Raw genomic sequence first — 12,870 nt, 5'->3', positions numbered from 1 at the left:
ATGACAGATGGATGGCCATCCAACTTCTGCTTAAAAACATCCAGTGAAGGAGAGTCCCTAGCGCTATCAAAAATGTAGATCTATTTTTTCCAGGTTCTTAATATCATTTAAATTTTAATATAGTTTTGTAGGAAGGAACAGTAGGTGAGAACAGAATAGTGCACGTGTGATGATATTTTATAAGTGCTAAAGTCCTTAAAAAGAGCAGTTGCAACTGTAGCTTTCTTGCTTTAAACTGACAAATTAAACTGCCCTGCACATAATCCTAACCATATCTACTTGGAAGTTAACTCTTCTGAATTCAACAGGACTTGCTCCTAGGTAAATGGGATAAGGATTGCTTACCCAGTTATCAAGTGTTGCAGGCTGCTTTAAATTGATAACTTACAATATAAAGCTATATGGCATTACTTCATAATAGAGGAAATGTTACTGAAAGACTGGGTCAAACTGAGCCAGTTGTCATGCATACTCTCTGTATTAAAAACAACAGCTCGTTTTTGAATACTGTACAGCTACTGTACAGCTGTCTTAGGTTAGAAAAACAAATCTAAATATTTTTGGTCAATATAAATTTGTTTACAGATATTCAGTACTTTCAGTAGTAGAGCCTGTGAGAGTACCAACTGATGTATTATATGCAGTTCAGTTTCTTAGTATGATTTTGCTTTGAAGTTTCTATCTCGATAAAATATAAATGGTTCAGAATTAGGCTGTTTCAACCCACCAGTGCAGCTCCATATGTGGACTTTGACTTAAGCTTGTGTAGCTAATGCAAATGAGCCATGCATATCGCAATATTGATTTGGGCTCAGCTAAAATAGCTGTGTGTATCTCTTGTTATGGATGGAAATGTTCATCCCATCCAGAGTCATTTGATAGACGTAATTGGAAAATTATAGCTGAGTTGAACCAATGATTTCTTACATAAAATAGCAGTTCAGTTTTATACATGGTATTGTGATTTCTCAGATAACTAATATTATTAGATTCATTTGAAGTCGTCCTTGACTTCAAATGACTTGCAAAAAAACCCAGCTTCACAAGGAAGAAGTAACTCAAGAAGACAATATATTGAACCAGAAGTGGATTATTTTCAAGGTGATTCAGATTATCAATTCAGAGTGGATCTGCAACTGTTGTACTTGTGTAAAATGGACTATGACAGATTAGTACAGGCTGACCTTCTCTATCCTGTGAATGTAGTAATTTCAGTTGTAGACAAATCAGTCATCTTTTAAACTTACCTGTTGATTGCAGAAACTTTTGAATTTTTGCCACTGATACTGAATTTGTTCTGCTGATCCACTTTTAATCAGATATTTATTATTATTCTTTTAAAAAATGTTTGGATCTGACAGTTCTGTTAGCTAAATAACATTGAAAAATAGGGCCTTACCCAGGGCCACCTAAAGAGCTTTTATTTGTTAAAGGTTGGATGACTATGAATTGAGGTTTTTTAAAAAATCATTTTAAAAAGTATTTGTTTGTTTGTTTTGTGTTCCTATACCCACAGGTCTCGGGGCAGTCCACAAGATAAAATCACAATATAAAAACAAAAAATACATAATAAAAACAAAAAAAACCCCAATAATCTCCCTCTTCCCAAATGACGGATGCATACATTGTTTACCATTGACCCACTATTTGGAAGGATACATTATTATTCTTGCAAACATTTACGGCCACTACTTTTCAGCATGCAGTAATCCCGCATTTTATTAGGGGGTTTGGTTACAAGGGTTCCGTATATACATGAAGATTGCATATAGTCAAACCTTTGGAGCTGCCTGCGGCTAGCAGGTTTGTGGGGGGAGAACATTCACAGCACGTCCAGACCAGGGGGACCAAGTGAGCCTTGCCCTCTCCTTGAATGCTTTTGACTGGCTGGAATCTGTTCTTGAACTGTGATGTCTCTTGCTGGTTTTGATGGCGAGAGGCATTGTTTAGAAACTTCAGATTTCTGCATGGCTTGAATGTGGCCTACTCTTGAAAGGCAAGAGTCCGCTTTTGCCTCTGACCCCCCACCCCCACTGATACGTGGCCCTAGAAGATACACCTTCCTTGCCTTACACCATTGCAGCACTGAGGGATGAATCTGACTGTTTTCTTCTTGAATGTAACATGGAAAATGTGGGAAATGCTCAGTAGATACTGTGCTTAGAGAAGCAAATACAGGACCCAAACTAGGGCCCATGTTTAACAAATATATTTGCAAGAAGGATGTTCTGAAAAAGGTGCAAAAATTCTGCAAGCTAAAAGTCTTAAGAGTGCCGTGGGCAATAGCCTTCATGGAGGTGAGGCCTTTGCTAAGTTGGGTTAGCTCCTTGTCTTACCCTTCTTCCTCCAGGAGTACAGAATGGCAGTGCTGTCACAACTAGGTAAAAATTATGTTACCTGCCATGCTGGCCTCTCTCTCTCTGCCTCTGGGTGTTGCTGCCCTTCATATTGTCATCAGGTCCAGCCCTAGAGTGAAACTAAGATGACTGGATGGTGTGGGTGGAAGGGACATGACTAAAGCTTTCTGCAGTTAGGCAAGGTGTGAAGAAGATTGATAGATATGTTTTTCTACCTTTTCCGTGATGCTAGAAAGCTTCACTCGTTGAGATTTGGCAGTAGATTCCAGGAAGTTAAAAGAAAGTGCTTCTTCACACAACTCGTAATTAATTTACAGAAACCACTACATACCACAAAATGCTGCAATGACAGACACTGACTAGGATGGCTTGCTTATTTGTTTATTATCAGTATTTATATGCTGCAAATAGCAAGGTGCTTTGAGCAACTTAGATTAAAAATAAGCATATATATAGAACTATAAACCAAGGTTGTATCCAAGTCCACAGCTGGACTTCACTTGTTTCTCCTCCTACCTGCAGCCCTTCTCCCGTAGACTCTCAGAATCTAATCTGGAGCAGATTTTTTAGAGGTTGATGGGATGGGATGGGGTGGAGGTGCTGATAGCAGGAAGGAAGGTGAGTTTTCATTGCATGAGGTTCAGTGTTGCATTCTGCCTCATGAAAAAACAGGAAATAAAATATATTATAAACCTGAGCAGCAGAGAAAAAAATCAATACAGCAATTTCCATAGCAGTAGCAATGTCAGCTTCTTGCAGCAAAAACATTTTTGTGGCCTGTGAAGACTGACAAATTAGTTATATGTGTTTGAGGGCTACAGTTTGCTTCAACAAATGCATGAAATGTTGCAGGTACATATATGTACGTGGTGGCAGAGTGCAGGGGGTGGGAAGACTGCAGACACTGAAGTCAGAAAGAAATGAAATTCAGAAAAAGTTAAGAGGGTGATAACTATTCACAAACCACGTTGTGTTGCTGTCACAGACATCCTGACGTTGATAAGTGATAGCACTGAATCTCTTGGGGAATTCTAATTCAGCGGTTTCACATTGTGGTTCCTCTTTCAAGTTCCTCTGTTCCATTATGGCCATGTTAAGGTCAGTTACATGGTGCCCTGTGAGGTTGACATGTTCCCTGGCTGCTGTTTTCAATTTAGAAAGGCTCTTAAACACTATTTTAAAAAACCCCAGACAGATATTAAATTCAGAAATCCCCCCTAAACACTCATAATTTTTAAAAAGAAAGGTTTAAAATGGGATCAAATAAGACTGAATCGTACTGAATTATCCAGGCTGAGAGCTGCAGGGTGTTTCTGATTATCATTTGCTAGAAGGCAATCACAGGGAAGGGCTCTTAACTTCATGTCTTCCTCGTGAGCTTCTGGCTGGCGTCCGTTGATTCTGGTATAGATGGACATTTGGATTAATCCAGCAGGGCTCTAACATTCTTAACAAATCATGTATTTTAAAGAAGTGCATAAAAAGGAGATTTCACTGGTACTAAATCCCTATCACAAACCTGAAGTAATGGAAATGGCCTCTGTGAAACAGAGATACAGTAGCCACAATAGGTGAAATGTGGGAAGTGAAATGAAGTGTAATGAGAGCTGTTAGACCGCAGGGATCGGGAGACTAAGGCGTCCCTGGTTTGAATCTAGCTTCCCCCACGAACTCATAAGATGGCCTTTGACTAACGGCTGTCTTTCCAGCTCACTGCTGTCTGCAAAATACTGACCTATGTCATAGGCAATGCTGTAATAAGATGATGGATGTTAAACACTTTGAATATTCGAAAGTGCTATATACCGTATTTTTTGCCCTATAGGACGCACCTTTTCCCCTCCAAAAATGAAGGGGAAATGTGTGTGCGTCCTATAGGGCGAATGCAGGGTAGTCAGGCGCCTGGGGGGAAATAAAAAAACTTTTCTTTCTTTCCCCTCCCAAAAAAACTAGGTGCGTCCTATGGGCCGGTGCGCCCTATGGGGCGAAAAATACAGTACATGCTTATTAGTACTAGCAGAAATTTGGGCACATCTTTAAATATACTTAAGTTGCTTATTACACATTGGACCTGGGAGAACCTTGCATATCTGAGATCTGTAACTCACCCAATAGTCTTTCATTTTTCAGCGACACAATTGCACATAACTGTCAAACTTGTTTTTTAAGCCTGGGGGGGCATTTAAAGAGCTTTATAGTTTGTATGTAGATGGGTTAGAAAGCATTCCTCGCCCCTGATGTGTATGTGCAGTTTCCTGCACAGAGTTTGTGTCATCAGTCAGCGGATCTGAAGAGTGATTCCTCAGTAGGGAATTCTGTTACAAGAGGGATTAGTGTTCCAATTCTACAACTGCTGGCACCAGCCACAGCCTAGACAACCTATTATGTGGCCTCAGGAGCAGGTGGTGAAAGTAATGTGCCCTCTGAGCTCACCTTAATGCACTTCTAGGGTTGTGGTCACGATACCTTTTGTTCATACTTATTTTATGGTTCATCTTTTGGTCAGTGAATTCATGGATCTCTTTAGGGAAATGTCGGTGCTACGTAGCAAAAGCATCCCTATGGTATATTTCTTCATAGGAATGGAAAATTGGTTAACGTCCTAATGAGGCAGTTGATCCAGAAAGTGAAAAACCTCATTTCCTCCAGTTACTGTAGACCTGACTATAGGTGCTAAAATCAGTTTAAAATATAACTGCATTGTTTTTACTGAAACATGCTTGTTGATTTTTATTTTTAAAAAGACTCACAGAGTTCTCTAAACATAAGAGGCACTTTTTCTCAACTGCTATTATTATTTACCCATTTCTCACGCTTGCAGCAGGCAAACATTTTAATCCAGTTCATGCTTATGCAGCACATCCTTCATTAGAATGAGCTGCTGTTGTTTACAGGTTTGTGAGCCTTCAATACGCTCTGCTTTCCTGAGCTGTCTGTTATTTAGCAAATGTCTGTAGGGTAATTGGGCATGTAAAAAACAACAACACTATAGGGTCTGGGTAGCTTTTGTTTTATAGTCACATTCCCAGTGTGTACTGGTGCATTTCTTAGTACCACGTTCCTCTCTGCTGTTAAGTGATGCCATTTCTGTATGTAGTGCAAATAGAATACACTTTTGCAGTAAGAATTTGTGCTGTGTCAAATCACCTTGCAACACCCTGAAGTTACTATTGCTTCAATGCTTTGTTTTTATTTATATGGATATTTTCTTTCCTATTGTGTTGCTTTATTTCGTATGTGAGCCTGTAAGAGAGCTTGGGGTTGTGGGGGTGGAGAAGAGAGTTCATTGCACAGGAGTGTCCAGTGACCTGTCATGAATGCTTCTCCTTGTCTAGTCATTAAGATAATGAGCAAAAGGATTATGTATACATATAATCATTACGATCCTTTAATTAGGACAGTCACTACTTTCTAATGATGTAGGAATGACTACCTAGAATGTAAGTTTAATTTGTTACACAGCTTGCCCTAAATATTCTCATTTTGAAAGTACATTCTGAAAAGTTACACAATAGCTAAGGGTTATTTAATTTTGATAAAGCACTGAAACTGTTACTACTTAAATGGACATATTCATGCAAGTGGCAGTAGTTTTGTTTTATTTTACTTTGTAAGCTATTGGCATGAGAAGGAATGCACAATCTGGTGATATGTATAGCTTCTTGTTTTTTAGGTTGCACGTTTTCAACAACTGCCTAATGATGAAACTGAAATAATGATTCCTGTTCTGGCTTCCAAAAAAGCAAGTGAATTACCAGTCAATGAGGTTGCAAGCATTCTTCAGGTAAGTAAATACTATTACTGTTTAAATAAGAATATAAATGTGGTTTTTTTAAAATTCAGTATTTAAGTTGAAATGTCTATCCAGTTGAATAGTGAAGAGATATTACTAATATACTGAACGATGCCCCAAATTAGTCATACTCAAAGTAGACCTGTTTGCCTACACTGAATACGATTTAGTTGGATATTGACTACTGCTTTTTGACTTGCACACAGTGCTTTGACATGCTGGGGTTACACTGAACAATTGCATGTTAGTTTTATTGATTAACAGTGATCTACATTGCTTTTAAATTAAGCATCTGATTATATGAAAATGCTATAAGCATGCTCAGTTGGTGGTTCTGTGGAAAATGTTTTAGGATGACTTTTTCTAAGTAGACTTGCTCAACAGTGGCTCCCCATTTGTGGAATGCTCTTGGCAAGGAGGCTTGCTAGCAACTGCATTACACATATTTAGGCACCGGGGAAAACATTTCTCTCCAACCAGGCCTTTGGCTGTTTAACATTCTTTGGCATTTTAAATGTTTTTCTTGGAGTGGGGTTATTAGTTTGTTCATGTTCTATTATGCATTTTGTATTCTCATTTTGTATTTTTGTGTTGTGAACCAATGAACGTAATCTAGAACTTTGAAAGAAACGTATTATTGTCTTTTGCCAAGGTGCATATTTAAATATATGGCTTTCAAAACTTTCTAACATAATATTGCTGCTTGGAAGCATGAATGATTTAAATAAGGGTACTGTATTCAAATGACCAGATAGTATTTTCTGTGCATCACAGCTGTCAGTCTGCTGTCTTGGCAGATTATATCAATGTATCTGTGGTAGAATTTTAGTATCGGACAGATTCTCAGGACGTGTCCACTTATATTTTGGTATTCTCAAATGTGCATCATATATTGGAGCAGCTAGAGGAAATGCTGACCTGTTACTCAGTATTGAAGGAAAGCCATTTATCTGTTTCAAAATCCCTCTTTGCAACCTCCAGAATATCCTTGTAATGTAATGTTTTTAAAAACTTAAGGAGACTTAACATGGATATTAGAACTGTAGACAGCGGAACAGTAAAAGAAAAGGAAAAAAACCCAGTAAAATGCAGCAGTAAATTAAAACCAGATTTAAGCAAGATTTTAGAAATCCTGGAAGCTGGGGGAAGGGGGGGGGGGAGAGTTCTTCACCTAGAACTGAAAGGACATGAGAACTGCTACTAGATGAGCATATTTGGAGATGCCATTCCAAAAGTGGAACACTACAACTGGGAAGATTATTTCCAGTAGCCTCTTGCCTAACCTCCAGAGTGGACATATCTGGATTAGGGACCTCCAAAGGTGACCTTAACATATGAGCAGGTTTATATGAGGGATGATGATCCTTCAAGTCTGTATCTGGGTCTAGGAACTTCCTAATAGGAGGAAGTTTTCGATTTTTTTATCTCTACCTAGGGGAGAAAAAACCCTCAACACTTTAGGAATGCAGCAGTCATTTGCCCTTGTGATAGAACTCCTGCTTAGTCATTCAAATTCTTAAATATTACAGCTATGAAATTAGATTCAGTAAACAACCTTTTAACCAGGAATGTGAGATAAGAATAAGAGACTTGACTGCTATAATATTTCAGCTTTTGATTGCAATGGAATGAAATATTGGCTTTGCTTGAGAAATAAAATGATTAAAATACATATAAGTATACATATTCTCATAGGCTGACCTTCAGAATGGCTTGAAAAACTGTGAGGTTTGTCATAGACGGGCCTTCCATGGATGGAATGAGTTTGATATTGGTGAAGATGAACCACTATGGAAAAAATATATTTCTCAGGTGAGCCTTTCTTCTTCTTTCTGAGGGCTTTAAAAAAAGATTTTTGAGATTTAGATTTTAGATCTATCAGTTCAAAAGATGTTGATAGAGCCTTTAGTCATTGTGGTATTATCCTGCTGGTCCCAGTTCAAGAGCGGTAGTGTGATTTCTTACCCTTGAGCAGTAGAAGGGAGGAATTAGACACACTTGTAGGTAGGGGAAATGGCTGCTCGCCCTCTCCACATTTGTAAGAGGACAGTCATCATTGCTTTCAAATATAGAGGTGCATACAATCAGTAAAGAGACAACTTCACTAGCTATTTTCAGCTCTTGTACAAAGCGTCAGCTTGGTAGGGGAGTGTCATAAGCAATTTCTTCAATCTCTGTCTTGTGATGAGTTTCAGCTCTCGAGTGAGGTCCCTCTTTGCAAGCGAGGCAAAGACAAGTGAGGACCCTGTATGCTTAGGGTAGCAGGGATGGGGTAGGGACTTGCCACTCATTTGATGCCACTAGCATTGTCTTGTAGGTATTCATGCCACTTGTACAACTGCTTTCCAGGCAGGGCTTTAAATAGCAGTAGCCTTGGTAGCTGTGAACAGGGACTTAATTTCCCCGGAAATCATACATTATGTTTCACTGTTGGAAAAGTGTAATATTCCTTGATTTAAAGGGCCTAGGGGAGGAAGAGGAATGAATGTCACTCAGCAAGGGTTGGCCCACCCATGAGGCAAGGTGAGGAGACTGCCTCAGACGGCAGAATACACAGGGGCAGCAGATCTGGCCTCCCAAGGAATGCATCACTCGCTGCTGTTGTGCAGTGGGTGATGCACAGCAGCAGCTGCACCCCTCTCTCTGGAGGGTACATCTACCATCTCCTCAGCAGCCCCACTTCCTATGCAGCCTCTACAGCGGCCTCTTGGTGAATAGGAAGTCCTGCTGCTCTCCTTTTACCCTTGTTACCAATGTAGTTCTTAACCCACCCCCTTTCCCCCCAGTTAGGGGATGGGGGCTCCAATTTGTAGTTTGCTGAGGGTACCAAAATGTCTTGGGCTAGTCTTGCATTCAGCCTAAGCACAACTACTGGACTTATACAGTGGTGCCCCGCAAGACGAATGCCTCGCAAGACGGAAAACCCGCAAGACGAAAGGGTTTTCCGTCTGCAGAGGCGCTTCGCAGGATGAATTTCCCTATGGGCTTGCTTCGCAAGACGAAAATTGACGAAAAAAATCGAATTTTTTTTTTGCTCCAAAACCCCTTATTCTGAGTTGCTAAGCTGCTAAAAGCATTTTAGCAGCAAAACCGCTAATCCCCCCCCTAAAAAAAGCCCTTTTTAGCCCTTTTTTAGCCAATAGCGCTAATAGCGCTACTCCGTCAATGGGGCTTGCTTCGCAAGACGAAAAAACCACAAGACGAAAAGACTCCCGGAACGGATTCTTTTCGTCTTGCGAGGCACCACTGTACAAGCAAGAAGTCAAAAGGTGTCAAACTGTCTGATTCATATTTTGAAAAATAATCTGAAGCTTACACACACACACTTTCCTATGAAACCAATTCCCCGGTTTTTAAAGTTTCTTCAGATTATTAATTATTTTTACCCCGTTAGTTTGAACTTTAGTCAGAAGAGTTTATTGGGAGTGAAATTGGCAGATATGTTCTCCATTTGAATATTTTCTGTGACATTTTGGGATTTTTAAAAATATTGAAATACAACTAATGGGCATGTCCTGACTGACAGTTGTTTGTGCCATCTGCTGTGGACATTCACACAAGGCACATATGCAGTGCACATCACATTGAATGCTTTTTTCCCTTGCCACTTCCTCCCCACCCACCGGCCTTTCAAAACATTATGAAGGTTTGGATGGGAAGTCTCATGCTGTTCCTGTTCTTGCCATTTTCCTGTTCAACCTTTGTTTAAATAAATGCTTACACTAGGAGGAGGATTCCAACTCTACATTTATAAATCGAAACTCTGATTTTATTAAATTTGTTGAATGCAGTATTTTTTCTTCGGATAGTGGTTTAACTGTTTTGAGGTGTTAACATTGTTTAAAGCCTCTCATCTTTGTAGTAATAAAGGAAGTCTTTTAAAACTTGGGCATCTTTCAACCCATATAAAAGTTTGTACCTGCACCTCTTATGGACCTCCTCTCTTTTAAGACATTAGGGCTCAGTATCCCATGACTGTAGCTTGGTACAGAATACACTGAATTTACCAGTTTGCCAAAAGGAGCTTTATTATCAGTTATTTCAACACACTTCTGAAAAAAAATGTTTTCTTTTTCTTTGCAGTTTAAAAATCCCCTTATTATGCTCCTCCTGGCTTCTGCAGTCTTCAGTGTTTTAATGCATCAGTTTGATGATGCTGTCAGTATCACTGTGGTAAGTAAAATCCTAAGATTCCCCCCGCCCCTTTATTATTATATGCTGGATATTTATTCAGTCTTGGGCTTCCAGTCAGTTACCCGGTGAGGAGTAGAAACCAGCCAAGTGTCTTAGATGCTTTGTAGTAATACTTAATAATCTATTTGCTTTTCAGTTCCTTGTTTGTTTCATATGAATGGGAGCCTGTGAGGCATTTGCCACACCCAAGCCCTTTTGCCTTTCCCACACAATGACCCCAAACTCTTGACTATTCCTCACAGCGTACTTCTCTTTTTACAAACACTAGTCTGTGTTGTTGGATTGAAAAATCCACCTGCTCATCCCTCTCCATACTTAGAGACCAGATGGAAATTTGTTCAGTGCTATATATTTGGTTACTTTGAAAAATATGTTTTAGCTCCCTGTTGTGTACCAGCTGGCATACATGATGTAGACTTCTTCCTCCTTCTTAAGCTAAAAAAAGAATGTAGTAAAAATGGGTATTGTAGCTACTAATTGACCAGCTGCTACAATTTAGAGTGGGGTGGATCACCTTGGTTGGGACACCAGTTGGTGGGGTTATATGTCATGGTGCTGTCCTGACTTTGGAATACACTCCTCAACAGGATAAACTGGTGCCAATATTGCAATATTTTCGTTGCTGCGTTAAGATCTTCCTATTCACCATTCATTCAAGGTAGCATTTTAATGGGAGCTGTGTTTTTCTTGCTGTTTTTCAGTTTTGTGTGTTTAAAGGTAAAGTTAAAGGGACCCCTGACCATTAGGTCCAGTCATGGCCGACTCTGGGATTGCGGCGCTCATCTCACTTTATTGGCTGAGGGAGCCGGTATACAGCTTCTGGGTCATGTTGCCAGTATGACTAAGCCGCTTCTGGCGAACCAGAGCAGCGCAAGGAAACGCCGAATATATAAATTGAACACACGCACATGCACGTAGTGCTTGATACACTATTTGTGTGTTTAGTCTGCCTTTTATTTTGTTTTTTAGTCTTTGGAATTTACTACCACAAAAGGGACGTGGGTGGCGCTGTGGGTTAAACCACAGAGCCTAGAGCTTTCCAATCAGAAGGTCGGTGGTTCGAATCCCCGTGACGGGGTGAGCTCCCGTTGCTTGGTCCCTGCTCCTGCCAACCTAGCAGTTTGAAAGCACATCAAAGTGCAGTTAGATAAATAGGTACCGCTCCAGCGGGAAGGTCAATGTCATTTCCGTGTGCTGCTCTGGTTTGCCAGAAGTGGCTTAGTCATGCTGGCCACATGACCCAGAAGCTCCCTCGGCCAATAAAGTGAGATGAGCGTCCTTTTACTTTTACCACAAAATTAGTAGTGATGGGCCATCAGCATGGATGGCTTTAAAAGATTAGGCATATTCATGGAGGATAAGGATGTCTTAACTCCAGTAGCAGTATGTCTCTGAACACCAAGTGCTGGAGATTCAGAGTAGGGAGAATGCTGTTGCTCTCATGTCCTGCTTGTGGACTACCTGTGGCCATCTGGTTGGCCACAGATACTAGATATGTCTTTAGTCTGAACCAGTAGATCTCATCTTGTGGTTGGGGTTTTTACCCTCCTTTTGTATTTCTAAATTTCGTGAATACTTCTGTACATCACCCTGAAATCTCCTTAATAAATATTTTAAATAAATAAATAAGGGGGATTCTTCATGGTGCCCAAGTGGTAACTTTATGTTTTCCCCTCCCAGCAATATTTGCATTGTTTTTAATGGGCTGCATGCCAAGCAACAGGCTGAAAACAATGTGTACGTTATTTATTGTTCTCTCTAGAAACATAGCTGATTGTTCTGTATAAGGCCAAAGCAATTTAAGGCACCTTTTAATTACATGGTTTCCTATTAAACAGGAAGACCTGTAATGGCAGTTTTAATATAGTTTAAATCGAGGCTAGAATACATGGCTGAAACATAATTTGCCTGGTCAGGATGATGATTCAGCTCACATCCTAGAATTACTGGCACTGGGAGATGCCCGTGGAGTATAGCTTCATAAGAATGGATAAATGTTACAAAGCAGAAAGAAATGCAGACTAGAAGGCTTTGAATGTCAAGATGAACTGATTTTCACTTGCTTTTTTGTGCTTTTTTGTGCTAAAAGTCTGAAGTGACATTTGTAACTGCTCTTTATACTGTCTGGTTCTAATCCTGGATTATTAAAATACCTTTACAGCGCTAATCTTTTTAAACCTAAAAGTTAAGCATGGATTGCCTAGCCGAAAACGCAGTCCGTACCATTGATCCTTTCAGTAGAGAGGCTCAATTCCTAAATGTTAAGTACGTATTCTTCAGAGCAATGCAGAAACATTGGCAGTACAAAGGGGGGATGTATATGACTATAGAGTTTCTTTGAATAGTTTTTGCTGCTGCCTAAATGGAACTGTTGGAAACCATGCTTAGATGTTTAAAGCAGCCTGTTGCTGCCTTGCTCATGGAGTTGGCAGTGGGGGACGGGCAAATAACCAGGCTTTTGATTCTTAGAATAATATGCGAAATCATTAAGGCTTAATTGACTTGACTTTGTGAGCTGACAATAAA

The 12,870-nt window shown here is 39.9% G+C and overlaps 1 protein-coding gene across 6 annotated transcripts in view; it reads left to right on the top strand.

Moving 5' to 3' along the window:
* Window positions 1-12,870, top strand: part of ATP2C1 (ATPase secretory pathway Ca2+ transporting 1) — a 68,103-nt gene that overhangs the window by 26,081 nt on the left and 29,152 nt on the right. For all 6 annotated transcript variants that reach the window (XR_014503338.1, XM_083404712.1, XM_083404713.1 and 3 more), the window contains 3 exons: window positions 6,031-6,141; window positions 7,846-7,962; window positions 10,234-10,323. Coding sequence is in view for 5 of the 6 variants with exons in the window: in XM_083404712.1 (XP_083260838.1) it covers window positions 6,031-6,141; window positions 7,846-7,962; window positions 10,234-10,323 (318 nt within the window). In the remaining variant the exon portion in view is untranslated. The remainder of the gene's footprint in view (window positions 1-6,030; window positions 6,142-7,845; window positions 7,963-10,233; window positions 10,324-12,870) is intronic.

Source organism: Podarcis tiliguerta (genome assembly GCF_965153285.1).
Source record: "Podarcis tiliguerta genome assembly, chromosome: 12".
In the NCBI taxonomy this organism is placed as follows: domain Eukaryota; kingdom Metazoa; phylum Chordata; class Lepidosauria; order Squamata; family Lacertidae; genus Podarcis; species Podarcis tiliguerta.
Note: the sequence above shows the minus strand (reverse complement) of the source record. Positions and strands in the feature narration are given on the sequence as shown.